The sequence below is a fragment of the Notamacropus eugenii genome, chromosome 3 (genome assembly GCF_028372415.1).
Source record: "Notamacropus eugenii isolate mMacEug1 chromosome 3, mMacEug1.pri_v2, whole genome shotgun sequence".
Taxonomy (NCBI): domain Eukaryota; kingdom Metazoa; phylum Chordata; class Mammalia; order Diprotodontia; family Macropodidae; genus Notamacropus; species Notamacropus eugenii.
In genome coordinates, this window is record NC_092874.1 from 25327910 (window position 1) to 25348717 (window position 20808).

The window sequence follows — 20808 nt, forward strand, 5'->3', positions numbered from 1 at the left end:
GAGAATTACCTACTGCCTAGTGGTCCATATACATTCTGTAGTAAAAACCATCACTGGCAACAGGCAGAGACTTAACTCAGGTCACTGTGCACAGGTTTTCCTAAGATGCTATGGAATTCAGCCAACTCCATTAGGATATCAATCCCAAACTCAGTTATTTCCACTTTAAGAGACAGCCATGGAGTTTTAACAGCAGCCCTGGGCAGCACCAGAAGCAGATTATGAAAATCATTTTGCAGAAGCTAATACAAATATTTAACTTTAGCAAATTCTGTTCCCAAAAAAGTCAAATAATTAAAGAACAGGATTAAGATCAACCCTGACAATTTCAATATTGGATTTTTCAATCCCAGCATTCAACTCTAGCATCAAAAAATAGAAGCCCAGTTGACACAGCCAAAAAGGCTGATATTCACAAATATTTTAAAGAGATGTAAAAGCCTAATACATAAATATTGATCTAGCTGCAAATCACAGAAATTTCAATCATGGGATGGGTGATGCTCTGTGATGGGTTGTGTCAGAAATTCCCCAGGGTCAGACTGTGCCAGGCATGCCCTTCATAGATGTGCATCAATGGATTTGTGCTGAACACTGATATAGGATGAGTTGACATATTTCAGTGACAACTCTTTGGAAGAGAGAGACATAAGGCAGTCCAAAGGCAATAATTCAATGTAAATGAACAGGTTAAATCTGGGGAAGTGAGTCCCATTTAAAAATCAACAGGACAGACAATTAAAATATTTGACAGTGCAGGATTCAGTCTTTAGGCAGTTACCTGATCCATACAAATCTTTGTCCTAGTTAATACTTTGTCCAGGGGGAAAAAGTGGAAAGGAAAAATTCTGTGTTGTCTGCAAGTGAAAAGTACATTTATTTATCCACACCCATACGTGTGTTTAAATGTGAACAATGTGTCCTGAGAGAGAGGGGGGGGGGGGGAGGGAGGGAGGGAGGAAGGGAGAGAGGAATGGAAGGAGGGAGGGAGGGAGGGAGGGAGAGGGAAAGGGAGGGAGGGAAAGAGAGAGAGAGAGAGGGAGAGGGAGGGAGGGAGGGAGGAAGGGAGAGAGGAAGGGAAGGAGGGAGGGAGGGAGAAGGAGAGGGAGAGAGAGAGAGAGAGAGAGAGAGAGAGAGAGAGAGAGAGAGAGAGAGAGAGAGAGAGAAAGAGAGAGAGAGAGCGAGAGAGCACTAATTACTTTCTTTAAGAAAGGAATCTTTCCTCCATTTCTGGAAGATTAAAGTGAGATATGCTGTTTACAACAGCTGTATGTACTCATTACAGCAAAGCATGTCTTTGGCAGTTCATCCCAAGTTTGGGTAGAAGAAAAAGGTGAATAGCTTGAAATCAAAACCTACTTTTCATTGCTTCTTTATTTACTAGACTTACTGAAATTATCCAAATATCCTTTATCATTCATTCTTTTGACAGAAAATAAGTTCCTTCAGGACAGAGCTTTTTTTCCTTTTTTTTTTATGATCGATGCCTAACAATGCTAGACGTACATAGAAGTTTTTATTGAATGTTAACTGAGTCAAAAAATTGGTATCAGTTACCTGCTATGTCTTGGGCACTCCTTATTCAGAAGGCATTAAAATGTGGACTACCTTTTTTTTTAATATATTTATTTTATTTCTTTTTAATGCTCTACAATCACTACCATAAAACTTAGATTTTTTCCCCCCTACCTACCTCCCACCACACCCCTTTCCTTTCCCAAGAAGTTATACAATTCTATATAGGATCTACACATATGTTCCTATTGAATACTTTTCATTATAATCATGTTGTGTAGAAGAATTAAAATAAATGGGAGAAATCATATAACAAACCAAAACATAACACACACACACACACACACACACACAATGATCTGTTACATTCTGCGATTGAATTCCATAGCTCTTTCTCTGAATGTGGAAGGCATTTTGCCTTAGAAGACCATAGGGAATTTTTTTTTTTTTAATGTCCTTGCATTTCTATGAAGATCCAAGTCTACCAGAAAAAACTCTCACACACTGTGGTCATTGCTGTGCACAAAGTTCTCCTGGTTCTGCTCCTTTCACTCAGCATCAGGTCATATAAGTCCTTCCAGGCCTCTCTGAAGTCTTCTTGTTCATCATTTCTTATAGCACAATAGTATTCCATTACATTCATATACCATAGTTTATTTAGCCATTCCCCAATTGATGGGCATCCCCTTGAGTTCCAGTTTTTGGCCACCACAAAGAGTGCTGCTATAAATATTTTTGTATATGTGGGACTCCTTTCCCATTTTTGTGATCTCTTGGGGATACAGTCTTAGAAGCAATATTGCTGGGTCAAAGGGTATGCACATTTTTGTAGCGCTTTGGTCATAGTTCCAAACCGCTCTCCAGAATGGTTAGATGAGCTCACAGCTCCACCAACAATGAATTAGTGTTCCAACTCTCCCACATCCTCTCCAACATTTATCATTTTCCTGTTCTGTCATGCTTGCCAATCTAATTGATGTGATGTAGTACCTCAGAGTTGTTCTGATTTGTATCTCTCTAATCAGTAGTGATTTCAAGCATTTTTTCATATGAGTATAGATATCTTTAATTCTTCCTCTGAAAATTGCCTGTTCATATCCTTTGACCATTTATCAATTGGGGAATGACTTGCATTATTATATATTTGACTCAGTTCTCTATATATTCTAGAAATGAGGCCTTTATCCCCAAGATTAGCTATAAAAATTTTTTCCCAATATACTACATCCCTCTGAATTTTGGTTGCATTGGGTTTGGTTGTGCAAAATCTTTTCAGTTTAATGTAATCAAAATTATCCTTCTTGCACTTCACAATGCTTTCTGTCTCTTCTTAAGTAAAAAATTCTTCCCTTCTCCATAAATCTGATAAATACACTATCCCTTGCTCCTCCAGTTTGTTTATGATATCAATCTTTATACCTAGATTGTGTACCAATTTGGATTTCATTCTTGTGTAGGGTGTCAGGCATGAGTCTATGCCTAGTTTCCGCCACATTGTTATGCAGTTTTATTGGCTACCATTTTTGCTACTAGGGACAGATTTGTTCTATATATTTGCTCTGGTTTCCCACAGAATCAGAGTTGGGAAGGACTTTGGAGGCGATCTAATTAACCCGTACCCCAGTGAGACTCCCCCCTTTTCTTCCCAGTCCTGGAAAGAATGCTCTCTCCTGAGTCTACAGACATGGCCATTTGGATTTGATCATGCATCTATTTTATTAGTCTTCAGTCAAACTTTATAGTAGCTTCTCCATAGATAGGATTATGCTATAACAATATGGTCTACTGGACTGTAGTATCTTTCCTTGCCAGTAGCAGATGTTTTACCAATTCAGAATCATAAACTGGAAAGGGGTGTCCAAGGTTCATTCTACCTTGTCCACAAAGTGTATTCACCTGAAGCATAACATAAGATGGTGCCTAGATATTTTTCAGTCATATTTAAACATAGTCAATAATTCTTAACATGAGTAGCTGAGTTTTTCTTCCCTAACACACCTACAGAAAACACACACTAACACCAAAGTTCATTCATCTTCTAAACTTAAAAGGTTACATTTTGTTTCTAGCATCTTAGATTTTCACCTTCTCCCCCATGCTCACCCCATCATAAGCAAAATGGTCTTGAGTTCCATTTTGCCCTCTAATCACTAATGAAACTCTAGATCATCTGAGTTTTAGGACCATTCAGCTCAAAAAATTACCAGTGGTTCCTTGCTGCATAGAAAATCCTCATCCTGGCATTGAAAGCCCTTTACAACCTGGCTCTCACCTAATTTTTCCAACTCTGCTACATAATCCATAGCCTATTTCACGTTCTGGTCAAAGCAGCCTTCAAGCTAGCCCTCTTAGATAATGTTCCATCTTTTCTGGACCTTTGTAAAATCCAGAGCCCACCACCCCCACCTCCCAACAGCAAACTATACTCCCTCCTTACTTCCACCCAGTAGCAATGCTAGCTAGCTTCCTTCCGGGTACAGCTCAAAGGATAGTGCCTTCCCCTTGGTGGTAGATTATGTATAATTTATTATATAAATACATACATATATTTGTGTATATATACGTATATAGATGGATGGATGCATGTGTGTGTGTGTGTATATATATACACATATATATGTGTGTGTATGTATGTAAGCATTGATTTTATATAGATATAGATATAGATATAGATATAGATATAGATATCTTGTTTTTTCATAGCAGTTTGCAGGTCATCACCCCCATTAGACTATGAGCTCCTGAGGGCAAGGACCATCTTTTGTTTTACTTTGTAACCCTCACAGTTAGCACAGTGCCTAGCATGTAGTAGGAACTCAATGCATGCTTGTCAGCTCTCATTAGAGCTGAAATGCCAACTTCTAGTCGAAGTCCTTTCCAATGTCCAGATTTGTTACTGCTCTCTTTCTTTTAAATGGGAATAGTGCTGGGAACTAGAACTGTCATTTCCTTGAAATAAGGAAGTCCTAAATGAGAAATATCCCTCTTCCAATGAAGGTTAGTACCTTTGCTTCAGCTTGTCTCTCACAGTGTTGCCCAGAGCAATGAGAAGTTCAATCTCTTCCCAAGGTCATGCAGTATGGGTCTGTATGTGTTCTTGCTGGTTTTAAGACCAATTGTCTATGAACTACCCTAGTGCTTCTGAAGTTGACATATTACTTTGCATCCACTGATGTGTGTCTATGTGTCTATCTTATACCCTTCTTTTCCTCTTCCTTTCAGGAGATTTTAAGCTCACAAAGTCAGAGGTTATTTGATTTTGCTCCTTCTATCCCTAGCACCTAGCACAGAGCTTTGTCCATGGTAGAAGCTTTTTTTTATTGAATTTAATTTATTGAACTGAATATTTTTCAGGGGAGAGGCAAGGCATTTGGGGTTAAGTGATTTTGCCCAAGGTCACACAGGTAGTAAGTGTCAAGTGTCTGAGGCCAGATTTGAACTCAGGTCCTGACTCCAGTGTCAGTGTTCTGTTCACTGCACCATCTAGCTGTCCCAGTAGGTGTTTTGTTTTTTTTTTTAAGCCATAACTACTCCTGTGATATTGACGTGATAGTATGCCCTTGATAAACTCATTGGCCAGCATCCACAGAGAATGGCCTGAGCATTATTGAACACCTCCTCAACCATTCCTCCAACGTGAAGTAGAGGTGGAAGGCAACGCCTTTTCATTCTCTAAAGAAGAAAACAAAGACCAAATTTGCGCAAGATCTTTTCCCCAAGACCTTGGACTGTGTCTCCAGGGCAAGAAAGCTTTAGTGCTTGAACTCCAAAGTCATTGTTCTTTCAATGATACTGCAAAGCAATCATTGAAGAAAGACTACTTCCAATTATGCAACAAGGTAATTAGTACATTAATAATGATTAAAAATATCCAGTCCCAAACTTGGATGTGAAAGCACTGAGACATAGGAAAACTCTTCAATGAGCCACATCTGTGGAATCCCCCCTGCCCTTTAAAGAGCAGCAAAAACCTTAAAAAAATTGTTATTCTCTGGTAACGAATATTAATGATGCCTCTTACCACCAACCAGGGATTCATTTGGGTATTACTCATATTTTATAATCCCTTTCATTGTTAGCCACAAAGTTACACAAAATGTTGACTCTCCTCAGTGACTTTTCAGATGCTTCAAACGACATCTGGGGCACATCAGCTATGATTTTGAAATATATTTATTTTAAAGTCATGCAACAAAATATTACATAGATATATACACATACACTCATGAACGTATATACATATACATACCTACATGTTGCCACATATGAGTATGCATGCGTAAGTGTGGGTGTATGTGAGTGTGTAGGCAGCAAGATGGTACACCAGGTAGAGCCCTAGGCCTGGAGTCAGGAAGACCCAAGTTTAAATCTTGTTCAACTACTTACTAGTTATGCAACTCTGAGAGAGTCAACTCACTTCTGTCTTTCTCAGTTTCCTCAACTGTACTAACAACACCTATCTCCCTGGATGTTTGTAAGGGTCAAATGAGATATTAGCTAAGCGTCTGATACGTAGAAAGTGATTAATAAATGCATGTTCCCTTCATATGTATTTATTATGTATGCTTAAAATGCTCTCTCTATATTTATATATGTATATATTCCATCTAACACACATACATGTATGTACATATATATATGTGTGTGTATATGTATGTGCATACATATACAAACATATTTCTTCTTAGTTGGTGAATTACAAAGTCATTTACAGCTGAACCATTCTAAGAGCCAGATGCGTGTCTCAGCCTCCTTGACATGCTTCAAGATTAGAAAGAAAGAAATGGCCAATGTATTCTATATATCACACCAGGCAAGGTAATAACTTGCGAGCAATCCCAGAAATGAAATGTTTTTAAACACTCCAATGAGTATTTGCCGTATTGTATAAACGAGGGCCAAAAATGTTGCCTGAAATTATTCATCGCTGCATGTGCTGTTTAAAAGGTTTGCATTTTTAACAGCACTCTGTTGTAGAACACAGGCACCCAGGGAAGGAGAGGAGAGTGGGAAGGGATCTCTAGATCAGTACTTGGACTTTGACTTCTCATCCAAGGCTACCTTGTCTGCTCAGCCTTTTCTGTTTTCCCCAACTGTTGCTACTTCACCTCATCTCCCTCAGCAAAATTACCTTATAGATATTTTGCATTTGCCTCCCTGTGTAACTTAGTAGAATATAAGTTTCTTACAGTCAGCACTGGTTTTGATGTGTTCTTCAGCACAGCATCTAGTACATAGTAGATGTTTATTAAGGGCTTATTGAATAGAATTGAACAGGCAGCCTTGGGATACCACGGCAGCAGGAGTTTGTACTGTACCACTGATACCAGACATTGGATTAATTGGAGAAGATGGAAGTTTCAGGGCTCATTTTTCAAAAATTAATGATACTAAGAAATGATGAACAGGCAGACTTCCAAAAAACCCAGAAAGACTTCTACGAACTGATGCTGAGGGAAGGGAACAGAATGAGGAGAACAGCGTATACGGAAACAGCCGTAGTGTACAATGACTGATTTTGACAGACTTCTCAGCAATGCAAGGACCTAAAACAATTCCAAAGGACTCATGACAGCAGATGCCATCCACATCCAGAGAAAGGACTATAAAGTCAACATGCAGAGTGAAACAGACTATTTTCTTTGCTGCTTTGCTGTTTTGCTTTCTTTCTCATGGTTTCTCCTACGCAACATGACTAATGTGAAAATATATTTAATAGGAATGTATATGTAGAGCCTACATCAGACTGCATGCTATCTTAGGGAGGGGGAGATAATTTAAAACTTATAGAAGGGAATGCTGAAAAGCAAAACTAAATAAATTAACAAAAAAAGAAAGATTAATGATAATCTCCTTTTGATGTCCAACAGTTTTGACATATGACCCCTCCTTAAGCTTGGGTGTTTGGCATCAGCGTGTTACTCAAAGTACCCAGGTGTTCAAGAATTAAAGTTTTCTTCTGTTTTCTTTCTTTTTTAATCTTAAGTTTTATTGATGCCTTCTGTTTCATATCCAATCCTTTCTCGATAAATCTGCACATTCAGGTCCATGAGCCCTCTCTTTTAATCAAGAAACACAGTTCAGTAAAACTACAGATAAGTATTTTTTATGCATTTCTATAACTACTTTCACATACCTTTGAAATTAGTTTTACTGCCAGATTTTCTTCCATTTTTTCTTTTCATTTATTAAATTAAATGTTTAACAGTTTAAACCCCCTCTCACATATCTTCAGATGTGAGATGAATCTGCTTAATAAGGTTGCTTCTGAAACCCCACTTGTTAACCCTTAGCCTTTTTTCACCTACTTGTTCGTCAAACTCATTAACTCTCTGGGACTGAGTTCTTGAGAAGACCTAATGCCATCTGGCCTAATCCTGACAAGACTTCTACATTCTTTAATACTACAGTCAAAGAGGTGTTTAAAATTGATTACTAAACAGTTTGAAATCATTTAAAATGCCTTGAACAGCAACTAACTCTCTCCCTCTTCCATCCTGACAACTTGGACAAAAAAGGAAAAAAAAAAAGAGTGGTGATCAGTGTCTGAAAGTCAATAACCATGAGCTATACCAGACTGCTGGGAGCTGGTTAATGGGGTTAGTAGGGAAAAGGGGAGGGGGACAGTTGGATTTGAACATCTGGCTTCTAGCTGAAACTAGCAACCATTTGCTTACACATCCTGGCCAAATGGACAGAGGAAATAGCAATTTATATCTCCATGACAGGAAACTTCTCTCCCTTCCCTACTGAGAATCTTTAGTGAAAAGTCAGGAAAAAGTTCAAGGCTAATCATATGTGTTTTTACAAAAACTCACACAGCCACACTTCAAAACTCCAGTATGGAATGAGTGTTAGACACAGATCACAGCCCTTTTTCATTCCTTATTTTAGCTGAAAAGTTCTCAATCCTAGAAGAAGAACTATACTTTCATACCCAAAAAGACAGAAATGCAAATGAAATACGTCCATGTATCTATACACAAGATATCAGAATTTTAAAGCTATTTTCCACAAACCCTGTATGTGTTTTAAATTGTTCTCTGCCTAGAGAGGCAAGTTTCTTTTCTGAAATAAAGGAAATTTTAGGCAACACAGTCCAGTTCCCTTGTTCCTAAATTAAGAACTGACCAATGCTCCCAAGAGCATCACTAGGGGCCCTCTCAAAGTATGCGAAGGGGATGCCCCACTTGTAACCCCAGGAAGAATCTCTCCACAAACTCAAAGTTAATATCAAAATCAGGCCCAAACAGCAAGTTTAGAGGTAGCTCATTTCCCTGCATGGAGCAGACCCAGTTGAACATACTGCTATGAGCTTTCCAAAGCATGCAAAGGAGAATGCTGTTATCCAAAGTCCACCAGGCAGATTGAGATATCTAACTCACTACTCATGGAGCCAGATGCAATTTGCTGTTGGAAGTTCTTAACACGGAAAAAAAAAGAGACACAACCCAACAAGCAGAACAGAACTGAACAAGGCCTTGGACGGGCTTTGCAAAATTGCTGATGAACCTGAAGTACAAACCAAGTAGGCCCAACTTTCCAAGCCAACAATTACCATTCCCACCATCCTCCAGAAGGAGGTAACATCAGGAAATCATTAATCCAACTTGGAGTCATCTCATGACTATGTCATCAAAAAAGGCAAGCCACTGATTCGAACGCATCTGGCTTACCTTGGCCATCTGTGCCTGTACGCCATTGGCCTTGAGAGATGCTACCGCTTTCTGTGCCGCGGCAGGACTGTCAAAATCTACAAAGCCATAACCTGTGGAAACACAAAAGCCATTGTTAGTGGGTACTCTGGAGCAGCCTCTAGCCAAATTCTCCTTGGATAACATCGAATGACATCCTGCTTAGCTTTCATCTCTGCATATCTCTGGGCTGGTGGAGGACCAGTATGGGACAAGAATGTTCTCTCCTCAACGGTCCATACTCCTTCTTGGTCACTGCAAATACCTGCTTCAGCAAAGCCACTTCAGAGGGTTCACACAGAAAGAAAACCATCTCTTATTTCCAGAGGTTACTTCCTTTGGCCTGGGGTTTTCCAGCAGATTGAGTTCCCAAATGAACTAGCTCATTTACTTTAATTTCAATAATAAGCCAGAAAATTACTTGACCTTGCCAGACTCCCTTCAGACCTCACAACATCTGCTTTGTTAAAAACACCAGCTTATTCACTTCAATTCAGGAAAAAAAAATATTAAATGTTTTCTATATGCCAAGCATGGAAAATACAAAGACAAACTGAAATCGTTCCTGATATTGGGATGTATGTGTTCTGCCAGGGAAAAACAATGTGTGGAAAGATAACAATGGCAGGCCCAGAGTCTGCGATTTTATTGGTAATAGGTAAGGAACTCTCTCTACCAATACAGGTGGCACCTTCTCTAAAACTTAAGGTCTTAGCAAGTTGTCATGAGCACCAAGATGTTAAGCACCTCTAGAGTCATGTAGTCAGTATGAGTTAGAGGAGGTCTTCCTGACTGATTCTTGTTCTTACCGATCCTACACTACTTTGCTATACACAGACAAGGAAATACTAAATATATGTAACGCAAATGCATAGCAAGGTTAGCAAAGAGAGTATTGACACCTAGGCAGACCTAGAAGCACCTCAGGAGAGTGCTCCTTGAGGCAAGCCTTGAACGGTGCTAGCAATTTCAGGAGGCAGGGGTGAGGAAGGAGGGTATTCCATGCAGGGGGGACAACCTGGACAAAGGTATAGAGATTAGGAATGAGATATTTTACACAGGGAAAAGCAAGAAGACCAGTTGGCTTTGGATGTGACATGAAGAATGGGAAACAAGGCTGGAGACATTGTTGAGGTCTTTAAATGACAAGACTAAGTTTGTTATTGGATTCTAGAGGCAACAAAGTCATGACAGCTTCTAGAACATGCTAGGAAACCAGGCTAGGGAGATATATTAAGGCAATCAAATCAATGCCCAGGAGCTCATGACGGTGAGAGGAAAATTCTTAGTACTGTGAGCACTGCCACGCTGATGTCACAGAAGGCCTGCTGAAGCAAGTACTTGCAGTGACCAAGAAGGAGTAAGACACAGCGTCTCTGCCCCGCTGAGCGCCTTAAGTGAAATCATTAGACCATCACTTTCTTTTCCTCCTGATTCATGTCCGTCACTTTCTGCTAGCATGCAATTCGAGGCACGGAGGTTCTCCTTCTGCCTCTCCATGTGCACATGCCCCCCCCACACACACACCTCAAAGAAATAGTCAATCTGACTGTATATGAGTATTTGCTGTGATAATCATTCTCATAATATTTCAAGTCTAAGGCCAAGGCTTAGCCTGAAGGGAATCTCAACAGTCAAGAAAATTTCAAAAGGAAAACACCACAGGGATTCTCTTCCTGAAGCATGGTAAGACACAACTTAAAATGCCCACAACCTTCATCATCCACCCCTGCCTTCTGTCAGTAAATGCTTTCCTTCTCAGTACCATCCTTCTCATTTGGCACATGCGTATCTAGGCTCAGGGCAATTTCAATAGCTGTGTGTTGCGACTGTTCCCTGCCCCTCCCCCCCAAAAAAATAATCATGGAAAAGTACAAAGGAATTCAATCACCAAGTTGTTTCTCTTAATTAACTTTTTAATTTTCTTCCTTTAGACTCTTTCCCCTTTTATTCCCTCCCTCCCAGTATGTTATTTCAAAATGGACTTCTTACACAGCAGTGGGCTATAAAATACTCTCTGAAATCTCTCTGGAAAAGTGGCAAAGTTTGTGTTTGAGCTCAAGGAGACAGACTGCCCTCTGAGAAATGCTGGGAGTGCCATGGATCTTCACAAGGCTCTTACTCCTGGGGGAAGCGCTCAGTAAGGTCAAGGGTGAGAACAAAAGGAAAATTGGCCTGAATGGGCAGGGTGGGACAAATAGGGGCTCCTGTTCTGGGGAAAATGCACCACATGCTACTTCTGGTAAGTTCCGAAGTCCACCAGGTGAGCAGAAAGGAATCCCAGAAAATTCCTTATTGATTTGTGAGAAAGGAATGAAATAAAACTAGGTGGCATAGTGGATAGTGTGCCATGCCTGGAGTTGGGGATATCTGAGTTCAAATCTAGCCTCAGATAACTAGCTATGTGACCCAGGGCAAGTCATTCAACCCTCTTTGCCTCAGTTTCCTTATCTGTAAAATGATCTGCAGAAGGAAGTGACAAACTACTCCAGTATCTCTGCCAAGAAAATGCCAAATGGGTTCACAAAAAGTGAGATACAACTGAAATGATCAAACCGCACCACCAACAAAAAGAATTCCAGGGGGAGGCTTTATAAAGATCAGAGATCTGAAGCTCCAAGAAACCCTAGAGATCATCTAGTCTAACCTTTCATTTTATAAATGGGAAAACCAAGTTCTAAAGTGGCTAAATTCATTGCCCAAAGTTACAGAGCTTGGAAGATTTTGAATACAGGTCTTCCATTCTAAGAACTATGTGATACCACCTAGCTCATTTCTGAAGTATTGACTTTTATTATATTGTATTATTATTTTATTATTATATATAAGTTATATTAATTCTATTATTTTATTATATTGCATTATATTATATTGTATTATATTCTATTCCAGCTATGCTGTCTAGGTGAGCTTGGGCAAATGGTGTGCCACCTCAATGTGACTCAGTTTCCTGATCTGTTTAGATCAAAGTTACTACCATACTTCAGGGGTATTTCTCTGTGGATTAATGTTTTCAATCTGGTCCCCAAATAACATCTCAATCGCATTATTCATGGGTCCCCTTTCCTCATGACACAGTCCAACCAGACTGGCAAGTAAGTGGTATACTGGTTAGAGCACTGGTTCTGAAGTCTTCTTGAGTTCAAATCTGGCCTCAGAATTTACTAGCTCTATCCCTGGGAAAGTCACTTAACCATTGTCTTCCTCAGCTCTGAAATGGGGATAAAAGGGCACATGCCTCACAGGATTGTCTTGAAGTTAAACAAGATCATATTTGTAAAGCACTTAGCATGGTTCTTGGCCCATAGTAAGTACTTAAAAATGCTTGTTTCCTTCTTGCCTTCTGTTTTTCACATGACATTCCCCACCTCCACGCATCTGTATCGGTCATCTCCCATTCCTGGAATGCTCCCCTTTTAACCAGTGCCTCATGGATTGTGCTGCTTCCCTCCATATTTATTCTGCACATTTTCTGTACATATGTATTCTGTTCTCCTCTTCAACCCTTCAAAAATGATAAACTTCATGGGAGTAGGACACAATTCATTTTCTTTTTTATCTCCCATACATAGTAGAGGCATAATAACTGCATGCTGATGGATTGATAATTGATTGACTCATTAACATCAGCAAAATAGAAGTACATAAAGGCTTCAAGTTCTAGCACCAGGGCCCTCCAGGCAGGGGCTTTTTTTCCTGGACATTTTACAGAACTGTCTGCCTTTCCTCCAATTCAGGTTTCTCCCTCTGGCTCCTTTCCTTCCCTTCCACCCCCACATGGTACACAGGATATTACAAAATCTCGACACTGATCTCCAGGGCTGAAATCCAATCCAAACAGAACGAATCCACCATGAGGACCTTCCATTCCCCGAGCCGTCTTAACATCCCAGAAGCAGGAGGAGAATTATGGAATGTCCCACAGTAAATAAGAAAGAAAATGATTTTTTATTTTTTAAAGCCACAGCACAGCATGGGCCACGTGGGAGACATGACACCAAGCCACTTACATACACTGCTCATTTTCCATATTTATGCTTTGTAGACAGCAGGGACCCCAAGAGCCCACCAGGAAATGTGTAAAGAAAAGTGAAATCATTGGATTTAAACTATGCCATGGAGCTGAGGGTCCTTCGTAAATATTTACTGTGGAAAATTCAAATAGGAAGGCTCAGTTCATGTGCAATCCTTTAAATACTTCACCTCTAGAAATAAAAACCACATTCTCTGGTTCCCCAAGACAGCATGCACTACATTATAACCAGAGGAAAACAAAACAAGATCCTTAGCGTCCCCCAGAGAATATTTATCCTTTCACTAAGAAATAAAGCGACTTGCTGCCGTTCATTCCATGTTGATTTTCCCTTCTGCCAACAATGGAATTCGGATAAATGAGGACTCATGGCCCTGAATTGCTGAGGGAGGGTTTAATGGAGCCCCCTCCATCAGGAAGTTTTTCTGGCTCAGAACTAAAAAGACCTGCCATGGAGCATGAACAAGATGCTGACTTTCTCCTGCCACCACCTAAAAGGCTGGGGGGCCTCTTGGTCTCAGTTTCTCAGTTACATAATTAAACTTGGCAGCAAGTTCAAATGAATTAAAACTGAATGTCACTGTTTTCTCAGCAACCCCCCCCCCCTTGTTTTTTTTTTCTTTCTTGTAGGGAGAAGGCCAGCTGAAAAGCAATTAGCGGAAACAGAGCAGTGAGAAAGAACCAGCTCGGTGCTAATTAGGTCACTTGCCAAATGCATTCATTCCATTGGCAGATTTAATCAATGTTTTCCTAAAATGCTTTAAATCTTGTATGCCAATTTAAAGTTTTGCTATTATTAAAGCTTTAAACACAGATGGGAAGCTGAGTGATTCGCAGGGCTGCTTGCCTAAAATATATATATATATATATATATATATATATATATATATAAATAAGGAGAAAGGCATTTGTAAATGGTAATGAACCTCTTTGCACACAGTTAATGCCAAGGGGATTGTGTGTGTTTTTCTCCCTCCAGCAAACTCATAGGTGGCAGATATGTTGTATCATTGACCACTGAGTTCATGCTACAACAATCCAGTCAGTTTGCCTTACAGAAAACATGAACATGCATGTGTTTGTGGGTTCGAGCAGCTTCAGTGAACGGTTAGTTTGAGTATCAACATCCCTTGAGTGGATCAGGTTCTCAACCTTATAATCAATCTCCACTTTGCTGCCTTTCCTTTTCCTTACCTTGCTCTCCAACATGACACAGGCAGTCAGGTCTTGCCAATTCCACCTTCCTCTTAAATCTCTAATCCACCTCCTTCTCCTTGCACTCACAGGGAAAAGGGAGCAAGGCAGGACAATGGATGGAGAGCTGACATGGACTCAAGAGAGCACATGTTAATTACTGAGTGGGTAATATCATAGCTGTCCCTCTATTTGGAAAAAAAAACACATCAAAATGACCAGTTCCCCCTCAGCACATTTTACATGCCCAAATGCTCAAGACAGAGCCCACCACAAACACTGCTCTCTCCTGTTATGACCGGGAAAAATCAACGTAACATTCTTCTTCTCCACAGCTAGTCTCTTAAATGTCTCGAATCTCAGCACAGTTGGCCTACTTGAGAACACAACTTATTTGAGAGACTGTACAACTGTGAGTCAAATGTGGTTTCTGAGGAGAATGAGTGAACCTTGTCCAGAACTTACACATCTGAGCTCCAAACCTCAAATTAAACAGCCAGAGAAGGTTAGGAAATACCCCTGTATCCCTCCTCCCACTCCAACGTTCTGCCAACCGTTCACTGGTTTTGACCAGACTCAGAAGTGGAAGTCCTGAAATACCACAAAGAAGGGACACTTTGGGTAGATTCGTAATCTGACCAGATACAAACAATAGTGGGGAAAATGTTATGGAGGCTACCACCTCCCCTCGTTGCTGAGGGAATTTTTAGTCTGACCTTTGGAAAAGTCCAAAGAAGAACCCCCAAAGTGTTGCACAACTGCTGATCATTTTCTGACATTTCTGGGGCTCAATGCTGGCAGAAGATTACTTTGTAAAATCCAACCCACAGGTAGCATGGGCACATACCAAGGCTAGGTGACCAGTTTTAATTCAACAACTGTTAAGTGATTATGGGCAAGGTTTTGGTGTTAGGTGTTGGGATACAAATAACAAAACAGAAGAATCTCCACCTTCAAGGGGCATCCAACACATGAAACAACGTCTTTTGATTCCCAAATCAGTGCTATTTTCACTAGGCTACACTAAGGAAGTTGAACCTGACCACCGCTGGCATTGCTGTAGATTTCCAGGAAACAGCAGCACTGAGATTTCATCCTGCAAGAACACAGGACATGTCATGAGAGGTGGGGAACTTGCAGTAACAACAGCAGAAGCAGCAGGGCCAGCAACCTTGCTTCCTTGCTGCCGTTCGGTCATTTCAGTCACGTCTGGCTCTTCATGGCAAACATACTGGAGTGGTTGGCCATTTCCTTCTCCAGTTTATTTAACAGATGAGGAAACTGAGGCAAATAGGGTTAAGTGACTTGGCCAGGGTCATACAACTAGAATGTGTCTGAGGTCAGATTTGAATTTAATAAAACGTGAATCTTTCTGACTCCAGGCCTGGCACTCCATTCACTGTGCCACCTAGCTGCCCCATGCTAATATTGCTGCTGCTACTACTGCTACTACTACTACTGTCACTACTACTACTACTACTACTACAACTTAACAGCACTTACTATTTGTCAGGCACTGTGATAAATACTTTATAACTATTATCTCATTTGATCATCACAACACTGGAAAGATAGTGCTATTATTATCCCAATTTTACAGATAAGTAAACTGAGGCAGCTGAAGATTAAGTGATTTCCCCAGGATCAGACAGTTAGCAAATATCTGAAACCAAATTTAAATTCAGGTCTTCCTGATGCTAGGCCCAGCTCTCAGTCCACTGAGGTGCCTAACAATCTCAGCATATTTTCCTACATGTTTCTTGGTGCTTAACACCCTCCTCACATGTCTGAACATGGAATGACACTTCCTTTTGGTCTTGTCACCACCACCTTCTTCCTCTGATCACCTGCCTTCCTCTGCAACCCTCCATTTCTCACCTCTATTCTGATACAACTAAATCTAACCAGATCAGACCATTCTAGTGCTTAGCACAGTGCATGGTACATAGTAAGCTTAGTACATAGTAAGGCCAGACCTGTAAATTCATGCCAGGATGGAATCAAAAGCAATGACCCTATGGACCCACCAGTAGCGAAATCCAAGTCTTCCCCTCCTTTCCACTCTGCCCCCATTACAATAGAATTTGCCATAGGTGGCAAGATCCTTAGGCAGAAGTCTGCCTAAGTTATTTCACGCTTTAAAAATAAAATAATTGATGCACGATAATATCTATCTAGCCTCTCTTATGTCGAAGAGAGCTGGAAAGATGGAATGGGACAAGGTATTATACGGAGGTACTTTGTAAGCCCTAAAATAGGGCAGAGTACTGAAAGAGTCCTATGTGATGAGGAGGAGGTCTATCTACAGATCTGCATATGATCTGTAAGGATCAGAACCGATGATGGTGAGGAGAGTAATGACTTGCCATCTACTGAGAGATACTAATGAAAGAAATAATCTACCTCCCATAAGTCCATAGAGCAGGAAGGACCATGATCCTTAGTCTATTAACAATAACAAACAGTCAGACCACCTCTTCCCTCTTTGCCTGATTTTGTCTGTTTTTACCAAAAATATTTTCTTGCCTCTACTTTTTAGTTTGAATACCTGCTGCAACACTAAAACATCATGAGTGTTACTTGAGTTTTGGCTCATCCAGAGATACAACATGGCTAAATTCCCGCAGGGTAGACCCTCTATCTTTTATTTCCAAGTGATAGAACTGAAGGTTAAGGGAATGAAAACTGATTCCCCTAAGAAGTGTCCTAGCAGAAAAAAACAGTTACAAAGGCAGGACAGCTCTGAGTCCAGAGTCCTCCACTGTCTTCTATTTGGAAAATGGGATACTGCCATTGTATTTACATTGCAAAATGAAAGCTTATTAAGTCCCAAACAAATTCTCAAACTCACTTGCTTTTTCACCCTCTCCCAATCAATTCCTAAAATAGAAAAACTACTTCTCCCCACCAAATACAGTCAAAACTGGGGCTGGGAGGAGTGTTGGCATTATGCATTTCCTGAGATTATTGCACCTCTTTGATTGGCTACAAGATTCTATTGCTTAAGACTTTTTTTATTTATTTGAAGGCTTCAAAGATTAAGGGACTGTTCTACCAGGCTCTAAAAGGACAGATTAACTTTGGTGAAGTATCCAGCAAAAAATTCCCCATTGTTCCCAGTCTGGGGTGATGAACATAAAATGCAAACCCCGGGCTGACCGTGAAATCTAATGAGTGTTTAACGGTCTCTCCTATGGGGGGGGGGGGGCATATTTGTATGGGTACATGAACATATATGCATGTTTGTGCATGTGTGTAAAGATATATGTATATGTATGTATGTTTATAGATAGGTCTGTACATCTGGGGTTCATGATTGAGCTTTCCAGTATGCACAATAAACATTGCCACGCAGTTTGAAATGACAGTGCAGAGAAGCTATAATGGAACCGTTTAATTAGAGGGCTGCGATCAGCAGCCCTTGCTAGGGTATGCAAATCTAACCACCCATTCTGCAGCCTGCTGACCTACCATGCCTCTCCCTCCTTCTCCTGGCTTCTGGTGTCACAAATACATGGAGGGATGGAAAGTCCACTTCTATAAGACATGGAAAAAATCCTATTAGAATTATTGGGAAGTGTGTATATGTGTGTGTGTGTGTGTGTATGTGTGTGTGTGTGTGTGTGTGTGTGTGTGTGTGTGTGTGTGTGTGTGTGTGTGTGTGTGTGTAAAGGAAGAGACCTAGTAGATGTGTTTTAGTCCACTATTCAAACTCAATGCCTCCAGAAATCAATGGCTCTTAGGAAGATCCTCTCTGGTAAAGCCCACTATTACTAGGGAGAGCAGTAACTGGAATTGATGGCTCAACTTTCCCTGATCTACTCCTCCCTTCAGTCATGAGGGCACAGGTAGGAGTTAGGGTACTGAAATACACTGAAATACATCTGAAAAGATATAGAAATGGTGTCACAAAGCACATCCATTGGATACTTGAAGATAGCACTTATGCCCCATTCTTTCTTCTCCAAGCTAGATGTCCCTAATTTCTTTAACCAGTCTTCAGGTGGAGCCTAGCACAATAGATAGAGTGATGCATAGGGCCCCAGGAGACCTGGGTTCAAATCCTACCTCAGACACTTTTTAGCTGTGTGACCTTAAATACTTTATCTCTCTCAGCCTCTCTTAAGTTACTTTCTCTCTCTCAGCTTCAGTTCCTCATCTGTAAAATGGAGATAAAGATAGAATCCCCTCATACAACTCCCTGCCATAGGTATTTTAAGAAATGAATAATTTACTGCATAAAAAAGAATTACTCAAACTTTGAAGTCCTATGTAAATGTCAACAATTGCTATTATGTATTTATTATTATTATCACCTATGTGATTATGGAGGTCAGTTAACTTCCTTGGCCTCAAGTTACTGCCTCTGGAGAATGAGGGTCATAGATCTAAGGCATGAAGACATCTTACCCCTTGAAGAGTTCAATCTCTTCATTTCACAGATGAAGCAACTGAGGCTGAAGGAGGTTCCATGTTTTGCCAAAATTCATGTATGTTTAGGTCAGAGGCAAGACACTATGTCCTCTGCTCCAAGTTCCTTTGAAAATCTGTGTTTCTAGGAAGTGAGAAGGGAAAACATCCCAGACATGGATGGCAGTGAGGACAAAGGGCCAGGATAAGACATATAATATCATGTGGAAAGAAAAGAGAGGAAGAGTTTAACTGAAGTGGAGGAAAAAGAATAGTATCCAATGAGGCTAAAAAAAAAAATAGGTTGGAACCAGATTGTGAAAAGGTTTAAAAACTAAGCTGGTGGATTTTAATCTTGGAGACCAGAGGGAGACGCAGGAGTTGACTGAATAGGAGATTGAAAAGGTTAGATCTGTTAAAGGGTACTTCAGTAACAATTTATAAAATAGATGAAAGAATGGACCTAGGGCTACCATTTAGGAAATTGTGGCAGTAACCTTGGAGAAAAAGGTAAAGATGACCTGAACTAAGATGGCAGCTGCTAAGTAGCTACCCTTCTGGGTTGGATAAGAGAGGTGTTTTAGAGATAGAAATGACAAGATTTGGCAACTGATTGGAACTAACTGATGTGGGGAAGAGAACAAGGCTTTGGTGAAAATGCCAACATTATGAAGCTGACATCAGAAGAAAATCATGGTGCCTTCAATAGATTTGGGACGTTTAGGGAAAGGGGGTGGGGGAAAATACTGAGTTCAGTTTTAGAAAAGGTAAATTTGAGATCTCTCTGGGATGTCTAGTTTCAAATGTCCAATTGGTGATGGGGAATTGAAGCTAAGGGAAAAGATACTCAGACCAGATATGTAGATCTGGTCATCATCTACACAAAGATAAGTGAAACCCAGTGTCAGCTCCCCATATTATAGGGAAAAGAGAAGAAGCCTTCAGGCCAAAATTTAGGGATCACTCGTAGTTATGATCTTTGAAGGGCATGATAAGTGAACAGAGGAGATAGAGAAACATAGCTTATAGTGTCATGAAAATCCACAGAAGAAATCAAAGTGATGTGGAAAAAGAAGGTTGTATTGGATAACGTCAGGAGGCCTGACTGAGAATTCTGACTCTGAGGGTTACTGCATGGCTATGAGGTAGTCACAAATTCTGTGCCTCTCAGTTTTCTCATTTGAAAACAAAAATGGGGCCTATAATATCTCCTCACAAGGTTGCTGTAAGAAAGAAATTTTGTCGAGTACAAAATACTATGGAAATGGCAGTAGCCATTATGTGTTCGCCTTTGTTACACAAATTATTCACATTATGGAATTCATTCATGTCTCCATATTTTCTTGCAAACACTCTTTACAAGTGTTTACCCTATTGCTTGGCAATTTACAAAGGTCTGCTTGGTGCTGGTCATCTATGTGTTTTGCTCTACCTTGGGGCTACATGAATTTTCTGGATAAACGCAGTTCAAAATTGATCCTAGATGTTGAAAGGGAAATAGGATTTCATTTCCATCTTCATTGTCTTGTCGGCTATGGAGAAACAGATCTGCTCCATGAAATGAGGTACTCTTGGGCACAGGGGAAAGCTTTCCTGACCACAATATTTGGTATTTTAAAGGAAAGCTGCTCATTTGCTAGAACATATCATCTTCCTTAGGAAATCATCATCCAGCTGGTGCTCATGTGGGTACCAGAAACAGTCAAGGATTTTCAACAAAGGGGAAAAATCAGATGGCTTGGAAAATCATCAATCCTGGCGCTTGGTAGATCTAATTTTTCTGGTGTCCTGAACATAACAAAATGCCTTAGCCTGAGCTCTTCCTCCTTTCGAAAATCATCTCATTTTAATAAGAATTTGACAGTGAGATTCATCATTGCTCATAAATTAGGAATGCCTTCTTGAGCCTTAGCTGGAAATTTTTTCTCCTCTTTCCATAGATGATCCAGAGAGAATGCTCAG

General features: G+C 40.3%; 1 protein-coding gene across 15 annotated transcripts in view; it reads right to left on the minus strand.

Moving 5' to 3' along the window:
* Positions 1-20808, minus strand: part of RBMS3 (RNA binding motif single stranded interacting protein 3) — a 1420870-nt gene that overhangs the window by 437644 nt on the left and 962418 nt on the right. For all 15 annotated transcript variants that reach the window (XM_072650014.1, XM_072650009.1, XM_072650015.1 and 12 more), the window contains one exon: positions 9192-9283. In XM_072650014.1, the coding sequence (XP_072506115.1) occupies positions 9192-9283 (92 nt within the window). The remainder of the gene's footprint in view (positions 1-9191; positions 9284-20808) is intronic.